The 25,939-nt window shown below is 44.8% G+C and overlaps 1 protein-coding gene across 1 annotated transcript in view; it reads right to left on the bottom strand.

Annotated features, from left to right (window-relative positions):
* LOC115203985 (whirlin) overlaps positions 1 to 25,939 on the bottom strand; it is a 144,086-nt gene that overhangs the window by 8,476 nt on the left and 109,671 nt on the right. Inside the window, exons 6-10 of the mRNA XM_029769149.1 lie at positions 20,327 to 20,349; positions 15,228 to 15,241; positions 2,587 to 2,799; positions 1,762 to 1,983; positions 893 to 925 (exon numbers count right to left, since the gene is read on the bottom strand). Of these exons, the coding sequence (XP_029625009.1) occupies positions 893 to 925; positions 1,762 to 1,983; positions 2,587 to 2,799; positions 15,228 to 15,241; positions 20,327 to 20,349 (505 nt within the window). The remainder of the gene's footprint in view (positions 1 to 892; positions 926 to 1,761; positions 1,984 to 2,586; positions 2,800 to 15,227; positions 15,242 to 20,326; positions 20,350 to 25,939) is intronic.

The following is a 25,939-nucleotide window of genomic DNA, read 5'->3' as shown; positions in this document are numbered from 1 at the left end:
ACACACACACACATACACACACACACACGAACACACACACACGCATATACACACACACAGATCTGGATGTCTGGCCTTGTCCACGGTGTACTATAGTAAGACAGCTGCAGCTTATCTCAACTGTCCAGAGTGTATTGCGTCTGTGTGTCTGTGTGTGTGTGCATATGCCTGTGTGTGTGTGTGTGTGTTTGCACGTGCCTTGGTGTGTGTGTGTGTACGTGAATGCCTGTGTGTGTGTTTGAGTGTGTGTGTGTGTGAGTGCATGTGTGACATAGCTAGCTGGTTAATAGTGTTGTCCTCTGGTTTGCGCCCCAGAAGGAAACATCAATAGTGGACGGGCTAGCAGCAGCTTAGTCTGACTGTCTGTAATTACTCCTGCAGAAACAATGTGTGTGTATGCACTGCGAATAGGGAAACACATACAGACACATGCATGCAAGCACACATCAGCATGCATATTTTCCCTAACCCTAATCCCGAAACCCAACCTTAACCCTACACCTACACCTAACCCTAACTCCTAACCCTAACTCCTAAACCTAACCTTAAACCCCTAAACCTAAACCTAATTCTAACCGTAACACTAATTATAAGCTTAACCCTAAACCCCCTAGAAATAGCCTTTTTCAAGGTGGTGACCGGTAAAACGCCCCCAATTTGTACTTTTTTTTGGCCCCCACAAGTATATGTCCACACACATACAACACACACAGGGATACACAGAAATGTTCAAAAGGACAGTCACATCAAGAGAAAAAGTTAGATCCATTGTCTTTATGCAACCTGACAAATGAATGCAGACTGAAGCACTCCAAACCATATTCACTTCAAAATTAGAGGCAGAGAACCACTGCAAATGGATGTAAAATAAGAGAATTGGCAACAATCCTACCTCCATCATATCTATCAACCACAGCAGTCTTTCCTGGGGGGTTGAAAAGGCAGGGGGGGAGTCGGGGTTAAACGGAGGAAGTTTCTATATAAATACGTCTCTTTCATCTCTAGTGAAGGGTTTAGGCCGGGGTTTTAAAAATACATGTGGAATTTTCATTGTCGGACATAAAAGACTGTAAAAACACCAGAAAATTAGCTCCAAGTGATCTTAATTTAAGAAATCTGTTCCCAAGTATTCCCACGCATAATAGAGAGACGTGATATTATACAAAGGTAAGCATGGTTTGAAATTATTATATTTCCGTCGATTTGCAGTCTACAAATTATTTGTAATTATGTTCTGGCCCCCTGCCCATCCGCTCCAGAAAAAAATCGGCCCACGGCTGGATCTAGTTAATGATCCCTGGTTAGGCCCTTTCCGACTCAGCAGGGGCACAGTGCTCTCATCCCTGACTATGTCCCAAATGGCACCCTGTTCCCTATTTAGTGCACTACTTTTTAAGGGGCCTGGTCAAAAGCAGTGTACTATATAGGGAATAGAATGGCATTTGGGACACATCACCTCTGTCCTGCAGAAACCCTTGTCCTTGCCCCATGCACTCCGAGTAACGATATGTCATCCTAACAGCTCTATCCTCTACCCCTCATCAAACAGGGACACCTTCAAATCGCTCTGCTTCGAGACAAAAGTGACACCTAAAAATGAGTAGTGACTCAGACTCTCACAGACATACAGACAGACGGATGGACAGACGGCCAGACGGACACGGCAGCCTGACAGACATACAAACATAGCCAGCCAGAGACAGCCAGAGACAGAGCCAGACAGACAGACAGTTTGGGTCCACTGCGGCCCAGCCTTCCTACCCGTGCTGAGCTGAGGGTGGTGGAGGTCATGTAGCTGGCTGACGAGGAGGCCAGTGTATCTGGGTAGGAAACCATGGAGAGGGAGTCAGGGTGGAGGGCGGCCGCACTGGCACCCCCCTGCCGGGCCTTCAAAGCCTGGATCTCGCGGCGCAGCACCATCCCATCGAAACGCTCCAGATCCTGGGGCGTCACCAGGCCACGCACCTCTGATAGCAGGGAGAACTAAGAGGAGGGTTGGGGGAGAAGAGGGAGACAGGGTTCTAGAGTTATAGGGAGCTATAACATGCATCAGGAGACCACGAGGAAGACTGCAACAAAACAACACTGTTTAAAGCACTTTACCAATTGTGAATTCAATACATTTGATAAATCATTGTTTTACATGAGGTGCAGGGCAAGGACATTGACAGAAAAACAAGTGGCTTTCTAATAAACTGAGAAAAACAGATGTCTGAGCAACCACAAAAGCCTTAACATAAATCACGGAAAGTCTCACAAAACTTGCCATTCAAGTGATGGATGTACAGAGAAAAGGCGAGCAATCACCATAAGCACTATGAGTGAGGGAACACAAGAACCCAACACACGCATGCACACCGGAATTTGTCTTTCTCTGTTTCTTGCACACATGTATGCACAAACAATTCTAAGTCTCTCTCTCGCGCTCTTTCTCTAAAACACACACACACACGCACACACACATACACACGTGCACACACACACATGCACACACACAAATACAAACACACAAAAGATACCCATCCACCCATCCACCCACACCAACACACACACACCCCACGCTGTCTTTCCACAGTCACTCCTCACCTTGGCGTGTGTGTTGAGCAATTCAAACAGGGCCATGACCAGTTGCTCCACCCCTATGTGTCCGTCTCGGTACTCCTCCATGTAGTAGCCCATGGTCTGCCTCTCAGTCTCCGTCAGCAGGTGGCGGGCCTGCTCCTCCAGCATGGCTCTGCTCTGGTTCACCAGGCTGGACAGGGTCACCTGGGAGCCCGCCACACCCTTATAGAACACCGGCTGGAAGGGGAGGGGGAGAGGAGGATGGGGTGTGGAGGAGGGTTGGAAAAGGGACAAAGTGAGGGAGAAAGTGTGTGTGTGTGTGTGTGTGTGTGTGTGTGTGTGTGTGTGTGTGTGTGTGTGTGTGTGGGGGGGGGGTGAGAAGTAGAAAGGTGACACAGGAGAGACCCAGAGGTGAGGGGGGAGGTGTGTGTCAGGCAGGAAATGAGAAACAAAGGGACAGAAAAAGAACAAAGAGAGAAATCATGTACATGCATTTGTCATTGCTCATCATCCATCCATCCATCCCACCCACAGCTGGCGTGGAGGGGCCAGAGTACATCACTCTAACACTGGGCACTAAGGCTCTCTCATCTCTTCCACAGAACCACAGCCTACTCTATGCAACTGCCCTTCTCATATGCCACAGCCAGCTCAGCCAATCCAATCAATTCACTCAGCGATGGCACCACGGCACTTGAGAACCAGATGAGAATTGTACCCCGAATTCATACATACACACACACTCTCTCTCTCTCCTCGCTCTTCCTTGTCCTGTCTTTCTCCCTCTCTTCCTATCTCTCTTTCTCTCGCTCTCGGTATCTCCTCACAAGCAGCTTTTCTTTAATTAACTCCTTAATCAAAGACACCACTTCAAAGTCACCAGCCCCAAGGCTGTGTAAGAGAGAGAAAGAGAAAAAAAGATGGGGAGAGGGAGAGAGAAGGAGAGAAGAGAGTGAAAGAGGAAAGAGAGAGAGAGATATGGGGAGAGAGAGCGAGAGGGGAGGGAGGGAGGGAAGGAAGGAAGGAGAGAGGGGCAACTCACCCCCCCCACCTGCCCCAGACTCCTCATCCCAAACTCTTAACCACTCTCATTCGTCTGTGTTAGCCACCAGGTCTGGAGGAGTGAGGTGTTGCAGCCTTTGCCAAACATAAGTCCCTACCCCAAGGTGAAGCCACACTTAGGCAGTATCATAATTAACTCTATGCTTACAACATGCATTTACCTGAAGAATCCTATTGAAAAGTGCACATCGGTTGTGTCCCAAATGGCACCCTGTTCCCTATAGAGCCCTGGTCAAAAGTAGTGCACTATATAGGGAATAGGGTGCCATTTGGGACACAGCCTGAGTATAGTTCAAACCTACAAGGCGTAAGAACAATCAATCCCTTAATGACAACTTATTTGATGGTTGTTAGGACATGTATGATGCCAATGATAATAATTAAAGAGATTAGCCTCTGAGACCCAGTTCTAACCTGTATCCCATGTTAAACTAAGACTCACAGGCTGACTACACCGTTCGCGTCACGTGCGCAAGTGTTGCAAACTAAATTTAGAAGTCTATATTATTCAATTATTGCACCCACACTGCTTGCGCACGCCAATGAGCGTCTGCGTTGCCAAGGGCTAAAATAGAAGTCAGTTCTATTTGTGACACAGATCACGCTGCAAGTCCTGCCTCTCCCATCTCCTCATTGGTTTATAGAAGCAGGTACTGTGGCGGAATAATCCAAATTAGTTGTGTAACATGGATAATTAAGATGTCTTATCTGCATAATATGCTTATGTGATATACTTGTTATTAGAATGTATCCCTTCGGGCTCTGGTGTTGGCAGTTGCACTTATTCCCTCAGCTGGGGCTCAGTCACCTGGGGCCCAGAGAGGGGAAAGGTCAGGCTTGTCTTTCACATGTCCCTGGTGCTATGCAGAATATCAGAAAGGGAAGAGGACAGGAGGGAACATTGTCTTCATATGTGAATGCGTCTACCTATTCTTAAACCATGTGAAGGGATTGCGTGATTAATGGGGAACTAATTACTTGTCTCCACAATGTCTGTGCGCCAGTCACTCCCTCCTTTGGCATTGGGGGATGTGTGTGTTAGTGTCTGGAACCACTGTATGTCATCTCTGATGTTGCACTTATCCTGGGATAGTGTATGACCTAGAGGCTCACTCCCCTCAGTGAGCTTGTCCAGGAGTGGGGTCAAGAAGGGGTTTTACATGAGATGGGTGTATCTGGAGTTGACAATTGATTTATGCCATTGGATGAGTTGGTGTTTTTGTGCTATGAAGTACCAGGAACGAGCAAGGAACCTCGTCTTAGGGACCAAACTGAACGATAATTTATAGTGAATGCTATCTTGCTATGGGATACTCCTTTCTCATTTAAAAAGTCTCATCTTGTGACCCGTTCAAAACATCTGTGGTTTGTTATGTAGACTAGCGGGTGGATCTTTGCTATAAAAGATCTCAGTAGCCTTTGTGTTGCCGCTCTCAACGGATCATCAGAAACGGTGATTTGACGACAAGCCATTGCTCTCACTATTAAAGATTTTGTTTAAGTATGACTCTGACTTGTGATAAATTTGTCTCTCCTCATTTGATAGTAAAGAAATTAACCACCACAGTACCCATGTGCCATCTACTCATTGGTTATACCCATGTGCCATCTCCTCATCGGTTATACCCACGTGCCATCTCCTCATTGGTTATACCCACGTGGGTGACTGAAAGACGAATGAGGTCGGTGGCGGTAATGCACCTAATTTATGAAAGTTGCCAATCGCAATATAAAGTCCAGAGAAGAAAAGGCCTAGAAGGAGGAGAGATGACTAGAAACAATTCGGGTTGACCATTTTATTATGTGGATTAATTGTCGGAGTAGAGGACCTTGTGCATTTCAGGTAGAATAACAACTCAATGTTTATATCCCAGGACAAATTAGCTAGCAACAGCAAGCTATCTAAATAGGACAAATTAGCTAGCAACAGCAAGCTATCTAAATAGGACAAATTAGCTAGCAACAGCAAGCTATCTAAATAGGACAAATTAGCTAGCAACAGCAAGCTATCTAAATAGGACACATTAGCTAGCAAGTGCAAGCTAGCTAGCCAAATTGCCATAAATGTTTAATGCTTTTCGACCTGTCCCCAGATTCATGTAATTGGTTCAGAGTTTGTTTTGATATTTTAACCTGCATGTCGTGATCGCGTTTAGTGTGGGGGGCCAAAATAAATGTGTGCACAATGTTGCACAATGGTGCACGCGCGCAGCCGGTTTGGGTTACATGTCAGATCTAACCTGTATCCCATGTTAAACTAAGACTCAGATCTAACCTGTATCCCATGTTAAACTAAGACTCAGATCTAACCTGTATCCCATGTTAAACTAAGACTCAGATCTAACCTGTATCCCATGTTAAACTAAGACTCAGATCTAACCTGTATCCCATGTTAAACTAAGACTCAGATCTAACCTGTATCCCATGTTAAACTAAGATTCAGATCTAACCTGTATCCCATGTTAAACTAAGACTCAGATCTAACCTGTATCCCATGTTAAACTAAGATTCAGATCTAACCTGTATCCCATGTTAAACTAAGATTCAGATCTAACCTGTATCCCATGTTAAACTAAGACTCAGATCTAACCTGTATCCCATGTTAAACTAAGACTCAGATCTAACCTGTATCCCATGTTAAACCCATTAATGAATAATTAATGAATAATTAATGAATAATGACCCATTAATGAATAATTAATCAAATACTACAATGGCCAGTGTGCTGCTGGATTCTGTCTGCATGCCAGATGGCACCCTATTCCCTATGTAGTGCACTACTTTTGACCAGGGCCCATAGAGCTCTGGTCAAATCTTGTGCACTATGTTGGAAATAGGGTGCCATTAGGGACACGCACTGGGTCTTTGTCAATTCCCGGTGTGCATTCTGCCAGACAAGATGACTGCTCCCTTTACCAAAGGCATCAACTACAAGCACCACTGACCCCATTCCAATGACTACCCAGAGAGAGGGATAGGACCAAAACAAGACAAGATGAGATGGAGACCAGACAGGTCCAATTCACACCACTGCACTGTCTAGCACTCTGTTGTAGATCAATGTTGTAGATCAATGTAGATCAATGCCCTTTGATAGTAGGATCAAAGTGCTTATATTAAACTTCATGACACTGCTACCAGGGCCGTCAATACATATGAGGACACCCAGGTCCGGACCTCAGCAAGTTCAGATTAAAAAATACATTTAAAAAATGGGGGAGGGGGGGGACTCAGTCGGGGTCTTAACTTCCTGTTGAGAGCTAGAATAGTAGAATACACAGGGTTGCAAATTTCAAAAGTTAGTTGTGCATCAGCAGTTTACCTCCTGTAATATGTCACTCACACAATTAGCCCATGGCAGTAGATTTATAGATACAGTTGAAGTCGGAAGTTTACATACACTTAGGTTGGAGTCATTAAAACTCATTTTTCAACCACTCCACAAATTTCTTGTTAACAAACTATAGTTTTGGCAAGTTGGTTAGGACATCTACTTTGTGCATGACACAAGTCATTTTTCCAACAATTGTTTACAGACAGTTTATTTAACTTATAATTGTCACGTCCTGACCAGTGAAAGAGGTCATTTGCCATAGTATTATGGTCAGGGTGTGGCAGGGGGGTTTGTTTTGTATGTATTTTGGGTTTTCTGTTTCTATGTGGGTTTGTTCTAGTTGTCTATTTCTATGTGTTGGTTTTCATGTTCGGCCGGATATGGTTTCCAATCAGAGGCAGGTGTCTTTCGTTGTCTCTGATTGGAAGCCATACTTAGGCAGCCTGTTTTTCCTTTGGGGTTGTGGTTAGTTGTTTTCCGTTCTAGTCTAAGTACCCGACAGGACTGTGTTGGTCGTTTTTGTTATTTTGTCAAGTGTCTTCATTAAAAGATTGAAAATGAGCACTATCCACGTTGCATCTTGGTCTCCATTTCACGACCCCTATGACAATAATTCACTGTATCACAATTCCAGTGGGTCAGAAGTTTACATACACTAAGTCGACTGTGCCTTTAAACAGCTTGGAAAATTCCAGAAAATGATGTCATTGCTTTAGAAGCTTCTGATAGGCTAATTGACATCATTTGAGTCAATTGGAGGTGTACCTGTGGATGTATTTCACGGCCTACCTTCAAACTCAGTGCCTCTTTGCTTGACATCATGGGAAAATCTAAAGAAATAAGCCAAAACTTCAGAAAAAAGAATTGTAGACCTCCACAAGTCTGCTTCATCATTGGGAGCAATTTCCAAACGCCTGAAGTTACCACGTTCATTTGTACAAACAATAGTACGCAAGTATAAACACCATGGGACACCGCAGCCGTCAAACCGCTCAGGAAGGAGACGCGTTCTGTCTCCTAGAGATGAACGTACTTTGGTGCGAAAAGTGAAAATCAATCCGCGAACAACAGCAAAGGACCTTGTGAAGATGCTGGAGGAAAAGGGTACAAAAGTATCTATATCCACAGTAAAACGAGTCCTATATTGACATAACCTGAAAGGCCGTTCAGCAAGGAAGAAGCCACTACTCCAAAACCGCCGTAAAAAAGCCAGACTACAGTTTGCAACTGCACATGGGGACAAAGATCGTACTTTTTGGAGAAATATCCTCTGGTCTGATGAAGTAAAAATAGAACTGTTTGGCCATAATGACCATTGTTATGTTTGAAGGAAAAAGGGGGAGGCTTACTAGCCGAAGAACACCATCCCAACCGTGAAGCACGGGGGTGGCAGCATCATGTTGTGGGGGTGCTTTGTTGCAGAAGGGACTGGTGCACTTCACAAAATAGATGGCAACATGAGGAAGGAAAATTATGTGGATATATTGACGCAACATCTCAAGACATCAGTCAGGAAGTTAAAGTTTGGTCGCAAATGGGTCTTCCAAATGGACAATGACCCCAAGCATACTTCCAAAGGTGTGGCAAAATGGCTTAAGGACAACAAAGTCAAGGTGTTGGAGTGGCCATCACAAAGCCCTGACCTCAATCCCATAGAAAATTTGTGGGCAGAACTGAAAAAGCGTGTTCGAGCAAGGAGGCCTACAAACCTGACTCAGTTACACCAGCTCTGTCAGGAGGAATGGGCCAAAATTCACCCAACTTATTGTGGGAAGCTTGTGGAAGGCTACCCGAAATGTTTGACCCAAGTTAAACAATTTAAAGCCAATGCTACCAAATACTAATTGAGTGTATGTACACTTCTGACCCACTGGGAATGTGAAGAAAGAAATAAAAGCTGAAATAAATCATTCTCTCTACTATTATTCTGACATTTCACATTCTTAAAATAAAGTGGTGTTCCTAACTGACCTAAGACATGGAATTTTTACTAGGATTAAATGTCAGGAATTGTGAAAAACTGAGTTTAAATGTATTTGGCTAAGGTGTATGTAAACTTCCGGCTTCAACTGTAGTTAAATTAGTCCTGTTAGTCTAGCAAACTATCTAAACTTGTAGTAATCATAGCGAATTACCGACCGGGTACGCAGGGTACATGCCCATGGGTACTGACCTCCAGGGGTGCCCCATTGATTTTGATATCATATTAACATGACATCTCACGGAACAATTTGTAGAATTACAGGAAATTAGCTTAAAAACTACAACAAATTATCCCCAGCCCATGGCAAAAAGTGTGTTTTTATCGTACTGTTTCTGCTAACAGATCCTACTGTACGTATTAAATGATAGTTTTTAATCCCAGTGCTGAGTTAATGTGAGTTCATTTGTAGCGGCTAATTGTATAGCTAATAGGCTAGATGTTTGTGGATCGACTGAGGTGAATGGAGCTACAGCAATCGGGGGTGGGGGGGGGGGGGGGGGTTACGGCCCTGACTGCTACTAAAAGTACTGGATGGGGGAAAGCAACATACCTGGCAGATCAGTGAGAAGTAAGAAATGGACATGAACTAGGACGTGGGAAGGGTGCATCATTAGGAAACCAGTGTGAAGGGTGTTTAGTCTATTTCCCTGCCTGTCCTAGCCTAGCCCCTCTGTCCCAGTATGGACTGTTCCAGAACACACCGATGCTGCCTGACACCACTCAGCACAGTCCCTTGTGACAATGACAGCGCTCTCTGTTTCCTCACGCTCAGTGTTTTTGGAGAAATGAGAACATTATCTTTCACAGGGGGAAGAACACGTCCAAGGCTGCAGCTCAGGGATATATAATGACAGAGGAAGAGGAGGAGGAAGAGGTGAGGAGAGTTTTCACCGGGGGTAAGAAAAATGTCCACGCAAAGGGAGGACAAATCGATTTCACATGATGTGGGACAGATAAGGTGACCTTGGAAGGCATACATCCAGGTATTAAACCCTATCCCTGCATACATCCAGGTATTAAACCCTATCCCTGCATACATTCAGGTATTAAACCCTATCCCTGCATACATCCAGGTATTAAACCCTATCCCTGCATACATCCAGGTATTAAACCCTATCCCTGCATACATCCAGGTATTAAACCCTATCCCTGCATACATCCAGGTATTAAACCCTATCCCTGCATACATCCAGGTATTAAACCCTATCCCTGCATACATCCAGATATTAAACCCTATCCCTGCATACATCCAGGTATTAAACCCTATCCCTGCATACATCCAGGTATTAAACCCTATCCCTACAGAGAGTGGGACCCAGCAGACACGTATGTAATGGAACGGTATCAGGCCCAGGGACACATTCTCGAGTCTAGAACCCTTAAACCATGCTATACATTTCTACCTCTTCCAATTTCACCAAATGTCGAAAAGAAGCCCAAACAGTTGATTTACAGTAAAAGCCTATGGAAACCAAAACAAATGAAATGTTCTTGTGGCTGAGCGTCTAAAGCTAGGCAGTTATCACATTCACACTGGGCATTTTAGATGGTAGGCCATTAGTGTATTGATTGACATCCATCTTTCCCACAGGGGAATGCCTGCTGATTAAATCACTTTACCAGACCACAGTGCTCCTTAATAATCCAATCCGATAGAGAAATTAAATAACTATTGTTTCGTAGCAATAACCATCAAGCTTGTGTACTGGACTGGAGCATCTTGGACCCCCTGCTAAACCATGCAGAATAAACTCTCCCTGTGTCCCAAATGGCACCAAATTCCCTGTGTAGTGCACTACTTTTAATAACCAGGTCAAAATCTGTGATTTGGGACATATTCCCAGTCTCACTCTTCATCCTCCTGCACATATCACTGACCACCACAGAAGTGAAATCAACCTCTGACCTAGCAATTAAAGGTGCACTATGCAGAAATCACGACGCCATTTTCCTGGTTGATAAAATTTCAGTTTGTATGACAAAACAATCAAGTATTATGCAGAGAATCATTGTACCATCTAAACTGCTGTGAAATATATTTTCCATAACAAAACACATTGTATGTTCAGCTGTTTGAAGCTGTTGTACAAAACCAAAAGTAAAAGATGCAAAAACTAAACTTAAGAACGGGAAGCATAGAAATAGTGCACATAGAACAGCTTTACCACTTCTTAGACTTGCTTTCAATGAGAATGACAGAGCTATAACTCACATTACTACATAGTGCATCTGTAAGCGTTAGATTCAACTTCATCAGAGGGATGAGCTCTTACCTAGCTATACCGAGGGGCAACTTATCTGTGTGACTGTCCACGAGGAGCAGTGAGGCCCTGGAGCCACACAATGGCTACATCCTGGTACTAAACACACAAAGCCTTGTGACAGCTATTGGTCCCCCTGAGGTGGGGGTAAGGGTCAAGGTGGGGGGGAGGGTGGTCTGGACTGTGTGTTTGTGTGAGTGTGTGTGAGTGTGTGTGTGTGCATGCATATGTGTGTGCGTTCCACTGTTCCATTGTCAGATGTAAACGGAACAATCCAGCATGCTATCTTCTCCACTGATTGTGTGAGCTTCTCCAATCGATGGCTGAAACGGAGAAAATCGTATGTAAAAGCGTATCCACCTCTACAATCTAATTGTGAGACCAGACTTTGTAATTCTTTAGACAAGGTTTCTTTGGGGTGAAAAGCTATTAGCCAATAATAGCCGTGTCAAAATCGATTAGAGCATAGCCACTGATTGGGCTATCCCATCCATTCACCATGAAATGAAAGGGGTCATATGCCTGATCCTTTGCTATGAGACTTTTGCTGCGCTGAACCCGTGCTCGGTTTGCCGTGCAACCTATTCTTAATTAATTAGCTTATCGGTCCATTCTGGCCTTTGGCTCTAATTAAAAAGAGAGGGATGGAGGGAGGGAAAGAGGGATGTGGCGGGACGAACAACGGTCCCTCTATGACCAGTGTGATGGACTGAATCAAGGTGAAGGACAGAGAAGGGTGTGCAGCGGACGACAGTTCTCGGCTTGTGAAGATGTCACCATCTGGCTGTATCTTCACAGCTGAAACGAGTTGAGAGCTGTCGACGCTGTATACGAGGTTGGGGTGGATGGATATTTAACTTTACAGAGCGTTCCTCCCTGTTCATATCGAATAGCTCTGAAGCTATTACACAGTGTATTAACAGCCTTCCCAACTAACAGCACTCAGACTGCAAATCCATGCTGCTTGCTTGCATGTATTACAGCCAGCTCTGGGCATGGTAGCAACTGGCTAGGGAACACTGAAAACGTATCGAAACTCCCTCCCTACTTCAGTAGAATTGCCCTCCTTATCTACTCTCTCTCATTCCTGTTCTCCCTCCCTCTGTCTTCCTCAACCTCTCCCTTCCTCTGTCCCCCTTATCATCTCTCTCTCTCTCTCTGAAGAGTGCCCTGTGTTTTTGTTTACTTCAAAATCCTTTTAACCTCTACGGGCCACGGGGGCAGTATTGAGAATTTTGAAAGAAATATGTGCCCATTTTTAACTGCCTCCTACACCAACTCAGAAGCTAGGATATGCATATTATTAACACATTCGGATAGAAAACACTCTGAATTTTCTAAAACAGTTTGAATGGTGTCTGTAAGTATAACAAAACTCATATTGCAGGCAAAAACCTGTGAAAAATAGATTTAAAAAAAAGAGAATTTTGTGACTGTACTATTTAGTGTCATTGTTTTAAAGATACCACAGTGAGAAAGGATTCAGTTCGCAACTCCTACTGCTTCCACTAGATGTCAACGATCTTTAGAAAGTTGTTTGAAGCATCTGTGATAAATACACACCGAATTAGAAAGCTTACAAGTTGACACGTCATCACTTCATTTTTTGCGCCTGCGCATGAATCTGAGAAGAGTGCCTTTGTCATTATCGTTTATTCTAGACACTTGATAGGTTGTGTGAAAATATTACTGATGTTTACTGATGTTTCACGTTAAAAATGGAACAAAAGATTAGTGCTAAACAACGTTTGACATGTTTAAACAAACGTAAATAGATTATTTACTAGGTTTTCTTTAGTTTTTCGACGTGACTTTACACTGCCCACCTCATTTTGTGGGAGCCTACTGAACGCTAACTATTTGGACATAAATTATGAACTTTGTCAAAAGAAACCACATTTGTTCTGGACCTGGGATCTCTGGCAGCGCCTTCTGATGGAGATAATCAAAGGTAAGGGGATATTTAGAATGTTATTATCGATATTAGATGATGCTAATGCTAACGGTATAGCTTAGCTTAGCTTAGCATATAGCTTATTGTTGTTAGCATAGTACCCAGTTTATACAAAATGTGATTTCCCAGTAAAGTTATTTTGAGATCTGGCCCTTCGGTAGCAATTACGAGATGATAATATATTATTCTTTGAATGACAATATTATAATTTACCAATGTTTTCGAATAGTAATTCCGTGATTTGTAATGCTGGATTCACTGGGTGCATTCGAGCCGAAAAAAATTCTGAATTTCACCGCGACTGTAAATGCTGTTTTTGGATATAAATATGAACTTGATGGAACTAAAAATGCATGTATTGTATAACATAATGTCCTATGAGTGTCATCTGATGCAGATTGTCAAAGGTAAGTGCATAATTCTAGCTAGTTTTCTGTCTGTTGATGCCCTTCTTTGAATTGGCTAAACATTACACGCAGCTATTGTCAATGTACTCTCCTCACATAACCTAACTTTATGCATTCTCCGTAATGCCTCTGAAAATCGGACAGCGTGGTTAGATTTAGGAGATATATCTTTCAAATGGAGGAAAATAGTTGATTATTTGATTTTTTGAAATGATTACTCTTGCAGTTTTGAATTCCCCGCCATGGTCACATGACAATGAATCCCAATACCGGGATAAGATCGGGATAAGATCCTCAACAGGTTTTAAGAGCGTCAGCCACAGATTGCCAATTACTTGAAAGCAAGGTGTTTAAGTTAGATTGAAGGAGCTCAGAGATGTCTGGAGGGGTGAGCAGAGCTGGAGGTTTCTCTCTGCAACAACAATTACAATCACTACAGTAAACAGTCATCGGGGTCAGGAGAGACCTCACCTATCAGCACGCACGCACGCACGCACGCACGCACGCACACACACACACACACACACACACACACACACACACACACACACACACACACACACACACACACACACACACACACACACACACAGGGCCAGAGGCTACAATGGGGATTAACCCTGCTCTGCCTGGGTGTATTTGATTGACTTGACAGGCAGTCCATAGCGAAACAACACTGACATTGGGTCTGACAGAGTGACAGATAATGGCTTCAGGTCATATCACAGAACCGCTGAATGAACCTTGGATGTCCAACAACTTCCCAACAGAGTTCGTTATAAAAAAAATGTGTTAATGAAACCAATCTGTCTTTTTTCGGGGGGTCAGTTCAACCCCGGTCACAACCATAATCATTTGTATTTCTATGATCACAACCCTATGGCTGATGATGACATCACCATGCTTCGACTAACACTAGTCAATTCTCTGCTGTATATATGTTAAAACGCTGGCCTGAGGCTCTGCACAGGCAGACATGACACAAGAGCTTTCTAGGGGTGAGAGGGCGCAGGGAAAGCCTGCTGGCTATTCACGATTGGGACTCTGAAGCTGTGTCCCAGATGACAGTCTGTTCCCTACATAGTGCACTACTTTTGATTATGGCCCATAGGAATCCGGAGACAAGTATTTCATGTAGATTGTTTAGGATGGTTTGACCCAGGAAATCAAATACATCCCATTTGAGTGATGCCCTTTTCAGGAAATAGTAGATACGTACGCATGCACACATACACAGAACTGTAGTGTTATGCTCCTCTCCTCTCCCTGTCACGCCCTGATCTGTTTCACCTGTCTTTGTGCTCGTCTCCACCCCCTGCAGGTGTCGCCCATCTTCCCCACTTATCCTCTGGGTATTTATACCTGTGTTTTCGGTCTGTCTGTGCCAGTTCCTCTTGTTTGTTAAGCTTACCTGCGGTTAGTCCTGTCAGCTCCTGTCTTTTCCCAGCCTCTCTTTATCTCGTCCTCCTGGTTTTTGACCCTTGCCTGTCCTGTACCTGCCCGCCTGACCACTCTGCCTGTTCCTGAGCCTGCCTGCCGTCCTGTACCTTTGCTCCTACTCTGGATTATCGACCCCTGCCTGCCTTGACCTGTCATTTGCCTGCCCCTGTTACAATAAACATTGTTACTTCACACAGTCTGCACTTGGGTCTTACCTCGATACCCGATACTCCCCCTCTTCTAAGCCATTCTAAACGACTGTCCTGTCATAGTATCTGCGTTCTCATGCAGGGTATCATTTTTATGGAAATATATATATTTTTGCATATGAACCACTATTGTTTTCACTATATATTTTACCTCTTGGTGATGTCATTCGGAAACATAATGTTAACTTTCACTGCTATGCGGACGATACACAGCTGTACATTTCGATGAAACATGGTGAAGCCCCAAAATTGCCCTCCCTGGGAGCCTGTGTTTCAGACATAAGGAAGTGGATGGCGGCAAATGTTCTACTTTTAAACTCGGACAAAACAGAGATGCTTGTTCTAGGTCCCAAGAAACAAAGAGATCTTCTGTTGGATCTGACAATTCATCTTGATGGTTGTACAGTCGTCTCAAATAAAACCGTGAAGGACTTCGGCGTTACTCTGGACCCTGATCTCTCTTTTGAAGAACATATCAAGACTGCTTCAAGGACAGCTTTTTTCCATCTAAGTAACATTGCAAAAATCAGAAACTTTCTGTCCAAAAATGATGCAGAAAAAGGTATCCATTCTTTTATCACTTCTAGGTTAGACTACTGCAATGCTCTACTTTCCAGGTACCCGGATAAAGCACTAAATAAACTTCAGTTAGTGCTAAACACAGCTGCTAGAATCTTGACTGGAACCAAAATATTTTATCATATATATTGATATATATTGATCAGTGCTAGCCTCTCTAGACTGGCTTCCTGTTAAGTCAAGGGCTGATTTCAAGGTTTTACTGCTAACCTACAAAGCATTACATGGGCTTGCTCCTACCTATCTTTCCAATTTGGTCCTGCCGTACATACCTACACGTATGCTACGGTCACAAGACGCAGGCCTCCTTACTGTCCCTAGAATTTCTAAGCAAACAGCTGGAGGCAGGGCTTTCTCCTATAGAGCTCCATTTTTATGGAATGGTCTGCCTACCCATGTGAGAGACGCAGACTCAGTTTCAACCTTTAAGTCTTTATTGAAGACTCATCTCTTCAGTAGGTCCTATGATTGAGTGTAGTCTGGCCCAGGAGTGTGAAGGTGAACGGAGAGGCACTGGAGCAACAAACCGCCCTTGCTGTCTCTGCCTGGCCGGTTCACCTCTCTCCACTGGGATTCTCTGCCTCTAACCCTATTACAGGGGCTGAGTCACTGGCTTACTGGTGTTCTTCCATGCCGTCCATGGGAGGGGTGCGTCACTTGAGTGGGTTGAGTCACTGACGTGGTCTTCCTGTCTGGGTTGGCGCCCCCCCTTGGGTTGTGCCATGGCGGAGATCTTTGTGGGCTATACTCGGCCTTGTCTTAGGACGGTAAGTTGGTGGTTGTAGACATCCCTCCAGTGGTGTGGGGGCTGTGCTTTGGCAAAGTGGGTGGGGTTATATCCTGCCTGTTTGGCCCTGTCCGGGGGTATCATCGGATGGGGCCACAGTGTCTTCTGATCCCTCCTGTCTCAGCCTCCAGTATTTATGCTGCAGTAGTTTATTTGTCGGGGGGCTAGGGTCAGTCTGTTACATCTGGAGTATTTCTCTTGTCTTATCCGGTGTCCTGTGTGAATTTAAATATGCTCTCTCTAATTCTCTCTTTCTCTCTTTCTTTCTTTCTCTCGGAGGACCTGAGCCCTAGGACCATGCCTCAGGACTACCTGGCATGATGACTCCTTGCTGTCCCCAGTCCACCTGGCCATGCTGCTGCTCCAGTTTCAACTGTTCTGCCTGCGGCTACGGAACCCTGACCTGTTCACCGGACGTGCTTGTTGCACCCTCGACAACTACTATGATTATTATTATTTGACCATGCTGGTCATTTATGAACATTTTAACATCTAGACCATGTTCTGTTATAATATCCACCCGGCACAGCCAGAAGAGGACTGGCCACCCCTCATAGCCTGGTTCCTCTCTAGGTTTCATCCTAGGTTTTTGGCCTTTCTAGGGAGTTTTTCCTAGCCACCGTGCTTCTTTCACATGCATTGTTTGCTGTTTGGGGTTTTAGGCTGGGTTTCTGTACAGCACTTTGAGATTTCAGCTGATGTACGAAGGGCTGTATAAATACATTTTATTTGATTCTCTTTCTTTTTTTCTTTCTCTCTTTCGGAGGACCTGAACCCTAGGACCATGCCTCAGGACTACCTGGCCTGATGACTCCTTGCTGTCCCCAGTCCACCTGGCCGTGACGCTGCTCCAGTTTCAACTGTTCTGCCTGCGGCTATGGAACCCTGACCTGTTCACTGGACGTGCTACCTGTCCCAGACCTGCTGTTTTCAACTCTCTAGAGACAGCAGGAGCAATAGAGATACTCTGAATGATCGGCTATGACAAGCCAACTGACATATACTCCTGAGGTGTTGACCTGTTGCACCCTCGACAACCCCTGTGATTATTATTATTTGACCCTGCTGGTCATCTATGAACATTTAAACATCTTGGCCATGTTCTGTAATAATCTCCACCCGTCACAGCCAGGAGAGGACTGGCCACCCCTCATAGCCTGGTTCCTGTCTAGGCTTCTTCCTAGGTTCTGGCCTTTCTAGGGAGTTTTTCCTAGCCACTGTGCTTCTACACCTGCATTGCTTGCTGTTTGGGGTTTTAGGCTGGGTTTCTGTACAGCACTTTGTGACATCAGCTGATGTAAAAAGGGCTTTCTAATTAAATTTGATTGATATGAACCAAGGGGGATTTCACAGCATCTTATGAAGCTCACTCATCCACTAAAAAAAGCTCATGACACTTTGCGAGGGAACGTGTTCATCCTATAAGATCGCTCTGACCACACACACACACACACACACACACACACACACACACACACACACACACACACACACACACACACACACACACACACACACACACACACACACACACACACACACACACTTAGGGCTAAAGAGACCTTAGAGCTCTCCACAAGGTAAGACGACTGACTTTGTACACACAAGGGTTGTAACACTTTTTGTGGAAGTCTCCCCAATACCCCTCTCCTCTTCAAGTCCCTGTGGACTCGAAGACACTGCCTTGTAATATCAATGGAGAGGGTCAGCACTTCAGGAGATGTGTAATCGATGGTGATCTCTTCGTGTCTCTTCCTCTCCTCTTCTTCCCTTGCTGTCCTTCCTTTTGGCAGCTGCTGTCTCTCCCAACTCTCCACCTGTCTCCTTTCCATCTAAATAAATGTTCCCTGTGGCACTGATGGCAAAAGTCAAGCACACCCACTAGACTATACAAACCATATACACCAGGGTTTGTCAACTAGGTTTGGCCTTGGGCCAATTTCTTTCTGTGCTAATAGTTGCCAGAACAATATTAGCACAATTTATTGGCCTACGCTACAAATTGAGCAACATTTTTAACACATCTGATTAGTACATAATAAATTCAGTGACAACAACAATCATTTTGATCGGATTACGCTCATAAAATCATGTCTCTATTCAATTATTTTTGTCTATTTCTTTGTGCGTTGATTGGTGGGGGAAAACATTCGTTCAGAACAATTAGCTTGATAGCGAGAGAAAATGTCCCTCTCACAAAGTATCAAAAGAGCAGAGAGAAATGCGCTCATCTTACCATCTTTCCCAATGACAAGCCAGTGTGTCTTATTTGCAAAGAATTCAATCTCAGACATCATTATGAATCTGGAACTTTGAAGCATGGAACTTTCAAAGTGGCCTTCCTGTCCCAGACAGAGGCCTGACGCAGAAACATTGAAGCGTTAACTGCAAGCAACGCACACAGCTTTTTCGCCTGACATTCTGTAAATGAAAGGGGTTAAATCTGCAGTGAAAAGGAAGAGGGAAAACAGTGGTGGACATGGTGGGAAAACTTGAGGCCTTTACTAGGAAGCTTGAGTCGTTCGATTTGGACTTGTCATCTAGAAGGCAACTGCACTTCAGCACACTGAAGAAACAACAGGCAGAGGGACCAGGCCACAGCATTGTCACAGAGGTGATGGAAGATTTCAACAAGCAGCTGAGGGACAACTTCTCCACTAGATTTGAAGATTACAGCATGCCCAAGAATATCATTGTGTTGCATACGTGCTCTTCTCACAGTCCGCTCAGGTGGAGAATTCTCCTCCCTTGCTAAGAAAATGATTCCCTCGCTGGATGAGGCCGCAATTCAAACTAAGCTGATTGAATTCCAGACATCGAGACAAATCAGGGATGCGCTCAGGAGAGCCGAGTCCTTGTGTGCGTTTTGGTGGCATGCTTATCCCACTCTCTGGTCTCCCTACCACTCACCAGGTCACTGAGACTCTGTTACAGCAGGTCATCCGGCACTATGGCCGTCTGGAGGACATCGTCTCCGACCGTGGCCCCCAAGTCATGTCACGTGTCTGGAGAGCCTTCATGGAGAAACTGGGGGTCACGGTCTACCTCACATCCAGGTACCGACCTCAGTCCAACAGGCAGGTGGAGAGGACCAACCAGGAGCTGGGGAGGTTCCTGAGGAGTCACTGTCAGGACCAACAGAGGGAGTGGGCCCGGTTTCTTCCCTGTGCGGAAAACTCACTTCGTCACTCCTCCACCGGGTTGTCTCCCTTTCAGTGCGTCCTGGGGTAACACCTGGCCCTGGCTCCGTGGTACTTGACCCAGACCGAAGCCCCTTTGGCGGATGAGCGGTTCCGATGCGCAGTAGAGGTTTGGGACACTGCCCACGTGAGGCTCCAATGCTGATGCCGTCCCCCACGACACCCCTCCGCCTCCCCTGGACATCGAGGGTAGTCACGTCACATCCACTCCCACTAGACCCCTCTCCAGCTATCGACGTTGCCGATCTACTAAGCACCGGTCCTGGCAACCCATTCTTATGCACACCTGGGAACCTTCATTACGCACACCTGGCAACCTTCGTTACGCATACCTGGGAACCTTCATTACGCACACCTGGGAACCTTCATTATGCACACCTGGGAACCTTCATTACGCACACCTGGGAACCTTCATTACGCACACCTGGGAACCTTCATTACGCACACCTGGGAACCTTCATTACGCATACCTGGGAACCTTCATTACGCACACCTGGGAACCTTCATTATGCATACCTGGGAACCTTCATTACGCACACCTTGGAACCTTCATTATGCACACCTGGGAACCTTCATTACGCACACCTGCGCCTCATTAGGCACACCTGGACTTCATCACTAGCCTGATTACTTCCCCTTTACATAGCACTCCGTTGTTATCACCCACCAGAAAATATTGTTTTTGTTTCCATGTTTAGAAGCTTTTCTTGTTTTGTATCGTTCCATGTTCACCGTCATTCAACTCACTAACTGCACTTGCTTCCGGACTCCCTGCATCTACATTATAGTTGAAATGAATTACTCGACTGGTGTAGTTTTTCTCCATCTGTTGCTGTGTGCCACTTGCATCAGACGTTAGCTATATTTTCAGCACCAGGCACTGTTTACCTCCTCTTGATTGTGCTGGGGTTGCAGCTTTACATTTCAGCACCACAAAATGGTCCGCTGCCTGCTTTATTAGTTGACTGTCTCCTGCATTTTCTCTCCTCATGAATGAAATGAAAATGTAACGTTTGCATTATTTAGGTGGGGTAACTCCCTTCTTGGGATATTGCATTTAGGATGTTTTGCATCTCAGGTTCGAGATTTACTCATTTCTTTATTTTAATGAAAATAATATTAATAATTAAATTGGGGGGCTTTGGGTGGGGCCAAACAATATTGTTGGAGGGCCAGATATACACACTCACACACATTACATTGACACGCCCACACAAAATCCACATACATTCACATACACTACATACACACACACAAACAACACACACACACCCAGACTGACAACAAAAACACAAATACACATTGCACACATGCACACACACTTTTACACTCATCATATGCTGCTGCTACTCTGTTCTTTATTTTACTCTTATTATTATCTATCCTGATGCCTAGTTACTTTACCCTGCCTTCATGTACATATCTACCTCAAATACCTCGTACCTCTGCACAATGATCTGATACTGGTACTCCCTGTACATATATAAAACAAAATGTCACCTTTATTTAACTAGGCAAGTCAGTTAAGAACAAATTGTTATTTACAATGACGGCCTACTCCGGCCAAACCCAGACGACGCTGGGCCAACTGTGTGCCGCCCTATGGGACTCCCAATCACGGCCGGATGTGATACAGTACATTCTACAATACATTCTACAGTACATTCTTGTGTATTTTATTTTATTCCTCTTGTGTTACTTTTTTATTTTTAAACTAAGCATTGTTGGGAAGGGCTCATAAGCAAGTATTTCAAGGTAAAGTCCACACCAGTTGTATTCAGCGCACTTGACAAATAAAATTAGATTTTGAAGTCAAAGACAAAACACGGAGCGTCTGTGAGAAACCGAGGACCTTTCAACTACAGGCTCTTTCTGCTGATCGGGCATTTCTCTCTCTCTCTCTACAGTACAAGCATACTGGGACATCATGTTCAGATAGAGCACTGCATGGTCAAGTAGGTGAAGAATGACAACCACAAACCACATTACATATAGTGCCTTAGGAAAGTATTCAGACCACTTGACTTTTTCCACATTTTGTTACGTTGCAGCCTTATTCTAAAATTGTATTTTCCCCCTCATGAATCTACACACAATACCCCATAATGACAAAAACAGGTTTTTAGAAATGTTTGCTAATTTTCTGACATATCACATTTACATAAGTGTTCAGACCCTTTAATCAGTACTTTGTTGAAGCACTTTTGGCAGCAATTACAGCCTCAGGTTTTCTTGGGTATGACGCTACAAGCTTGGCACACCTGTATTTGGGGAGTTAATCCCATTCTTCTCTGCAGATCATCTTAAGATCTGTCAGGTTGGATGGGGAGCGCTGCTACACAGCTGTTTTCAGGTCTCTCCAGAGATATTTGATCAGGTTAAAATCTGGGCTCTGGCTGGGCCACTCAAAGATATTCAGAGACTTGTCTCGATGCCACTCCTGTGGTGTCTTGGCTGTGTGTTTAAGGTCATTGTCCTGTTGGAAGGTGAACCTTTGTCGCAGTCTGAGGTCCTGAGCGCTCTGGAGCAGGTTTTCATCAAGGATCTCTCTGTACTTTGATTCATTCATCTTTGCCTCGATCCTGACTAGTCTCCCAGTCCCTGACGCTGAAACACCTCCCCACAGCATGATGCTGTCACCACCATGCTTCACAGTAGGGATGGTGCCAGGTTTCTTGTGACGCTTAGCATTCAGGCCAAAGACTTCAATCTTGGTTTCATCAGACCAGAGAATCTTGTTTCTCATGGTCTGAGAGTCTTTAGGTGCCTTTTGGCAAACTCCAAGCAGGCTGTCATGTACCTTTTACCTAGGAGTAGTTTCCATCTGGCCACTCTACCATAAAGGCCTGATTGGTGGAGTGATGCAGAGATGGTTGTCCCTCTGGAAGATTCTCCCATCTCCACAGAGGAATTTTGGAGCTCTGTCAGAGTGACCGTTGGGTTCTTGGTCACCTCCCTGACTAAGGCCCTTCTCCCCCGATTGTTCAGTTTGGCCAGACGGTCAGCCCTATGAAGAGTCTTTGTGGTTCCAAACTTCTTCCATTTAAGAATGATAGAGGCCACTGTGTTCTTGGGGACCTTCAATGCTGCAGATTGTTTTTGATACCCTTCCCCAGATCTGTGCCTTGACACAATCCTGTCTCGGTGCTCTACGGACAATTCCTTTGACCTCATGGCTTGGTTTTTGCTCTGACATGCACTGTCAACTGTGGGACCTTATACAGACAGCTGTGTGCATTTCCAAATCATGTCCCATCAATTGAATTTACCACAGGTGGACTCCAATCAAATTGTTGAAACATCTCACGGATGATCAATGGAAACAGGATGCACCTGAGCTCAATTTCGAGTCTAATAGCAAAGGGTCTGAATACTTATGTAAATAAGGTATTTCTGATTTTTATTCTAAAAACCTGTTTTCGCTTTGTCATTATGGGGTATTGTGTGTAGATTGATGAGGAAAATGAAAAGAATGAACAGCATCAGTAAGCTGCACGTAATGCCTTGGACCAGAGCTATGTACAGTCCCTCTCCCCCTCCTCAGGTCATGTTCTCTAACCCTGGCCTCTCGCCCTGCTGATGCCCTCACACTCAATAACACGGGCCCACCGCGTGACATGGCTGCAATGCCAGCGTCCCTTTCCCCCTACAGGCTGACATAATGCCACGCTGTCACAGATGTGGACACAGATGGAGAGAGAGCAAATATGATCATACAAACAACATCTGACAATAACATTTTATTTTATTTGAAACATGATAATGTGCACACACACACACAGCCTCCAGCAAACACACAAACGCACAACCACACAAGCATGGGAAGTAAGTAGTGCGTTCTCACACACATGCGCAGACGCACGCACACACGCACACAGACAAGCACACACGCATGCACACACAAGTATAAGACTACTGATTTCAAAGACAGATCTCCGTGTGGAGGTGGGCCTTACCTTTCCTGATGCAGAGGCTCCTTGGTCCATGGACAAGCTGCAGGACACACAGATAAACAGAACACATTATTGCACTGTACTCATGACTCATGACAGTTCACTCTAGACACAAAGGTATCACTGCCAGCATTTTCTAATTTCCTGTCTGCTCTGAGAATATGTGGACACACACAAACGCATGCACACACACATGCACACACAAAAACAAACAAACAACACTGTCACGCCCTGACCTGAGAGAGCTGTTTTTCTCTGTTTGGTTAGGTCAGGGTGTGACATGGGGTGGGCATTCTGTTTTGTATTTCTTTGTTTTGGCCGAGTATGGTTTCCAATCAGAGGCAGCTGTCTATCGTTGTCTCTAATTGGGAATCATACTTAGGCAGCCTTTTCCCCACCTGTGTTTGTGGGTAATTATTATTTCTCTGTGTGTTTTGTGTGCGCTTCAGTTGCGTCACGTTTCTTTCTGTTTACCTGTTTAATGTTTTGTCCGGTTTTCTCCAATAAAGAATGTGGAATTACCGGTACGCTGCGCCTTGGCTGATATATGACAGGGAGTTTGAAGATAGCGAACGTGACAGAATTACCCACCACAAGAAGGCCAAGCAGCGTGTGCTTACTGGGAAGACGAGCTGGCCAGGGGAGAATCAACAACGAGGCAAGCACGAGAGTGTCACGTCCTGACCAGCAGAGGGAGCAATTGTATTAGTTTTGGTCAGGACGTGGCAGAGATTTTTGTGTTACGTGTGAGTTGGTTGTTGGACTCCCAATTGAAGGCAGGTGTGTTGAGTTGCCTTTGATTGGGAGTCCTATATAGTAGTGTGTGTTTGTCCTTGTGGTTGTGGGTAATTGTTTCTGTTCAGTGTGTTATGCTGTCAGTACTGTTGAGCTGTCGGTGTTTTCTTGTTTTGTAGTGTTCCAGTGTTCTTTTTTTTTATTAAATCATGAACACTAACTCCGCTGCACCTTGGTCTTCTTCTCTCCATGACGACAGCCCTTACAGAATTACCCACCAAACCAGGACCAAGCGGCGGAGGAGAAAGGAGCAACAGGAGTACAGCGTTATGGACTCGTGGACATGGGAACAAATCCTGGACGGAGAGGGACCATGGACATTATCGCCTCCCGCAGTGGGAGATTGAAGCGGTGAGAGCGGAGAGGCGATACTTTGAGGAGAGAGAGCGCAACGAGCACGAGAGGCAGCCCCAATCATTTTTTTGGGGGGGCACACGGGACAGTCGGAACCAGAGCCAGTCGGGCTGACATTGGAGGTGAGCGAGGGGTACGAGGCAGAGACTGTGAAGGAGTTAATGGGAAGATTAATCTCTCTAGGGTAGGGGGCAGTAATTTGCACGGCCGGATAAAAAACGTACCCGATTTAATCTGGTTATTACTACTGCCCAGAAACTAGAATATGCATATAATTGTTTGGTTTGGATAGAAAACCCCATAAAGTTACTAAAACTGTTTGAATGGTGTCTGTGAGTATAACAGAACTCATATGGCAGGCAAAAATCTGAGAAGATTCCTTACAGGAAGTGCCCTCTCTGACCATTTCTTGGCCTTCTACACTCTCTTTATTGAAAACTGAGGATCTCTGCTGTAACGTGACACTTCCTACGGCTCCCATAGGCTCTCAGAAGGCGGCAGAACGTTGAATGATGACTTTGCAGGCCATGGCTGAAAAACAGTAGCGCATTTGGATAGTGGTCGATCAGAGAACAATGAGACTGGGGGCGCGTGCATGAGCCGACACCATGTTTTTGTTTTTTCGTCTTTGAACGAAAACAGGGTTTCCCGGTCGGAATATTATCGCTTTTTTACGAGAAAAATCGCATAAAAATTGATTTTAAACAGCGGTTGACATGCTTCGAAGTACGGTAATGGAATATTTTGAATTTTTTTGTCACGAAACGCGTCGGGCGCGTCACCCTTCGTCACCCTTCGGATAGTGTCTTGAACGCACGAACAAAACAGAGGATATTTGAACATAACTATGGATTATTTTGAACCAAACCAACATTTGTTATTGAAGTAGAAGACCTGGGAGTGCATTCTGACGAAGAACAGCAAAGGTAATGCAATTTTTCTAATAGTAAATCTGAGTTTGGTGAGGGCCAAACTTGGTGGGTGTCAAAATAGCTAGCCCGTGATGGCGAGCTATCTACTCAGAATATTGCAAAATGTGCTTTTGTCGAAAAAGCTAT

The sequence above is a fragment of the Salmo trutta genome, chromosome 12, assembly GCF_901001165.1.
Source record: "Salmo trutta chromosome 12, fSalTru1.1, whole genome shotgun sequence".
Lineage (NCBI taxonomy): Eukaryota > Metazoa > Chordata > Actinopteri > Salmoniformes > Salmonidae > Salmo > Salmo trutta.
Note: the sequence above shows the minus strand (reverse complement) of the source record. Positions and strands in the feature narration are given on the sequence as shown.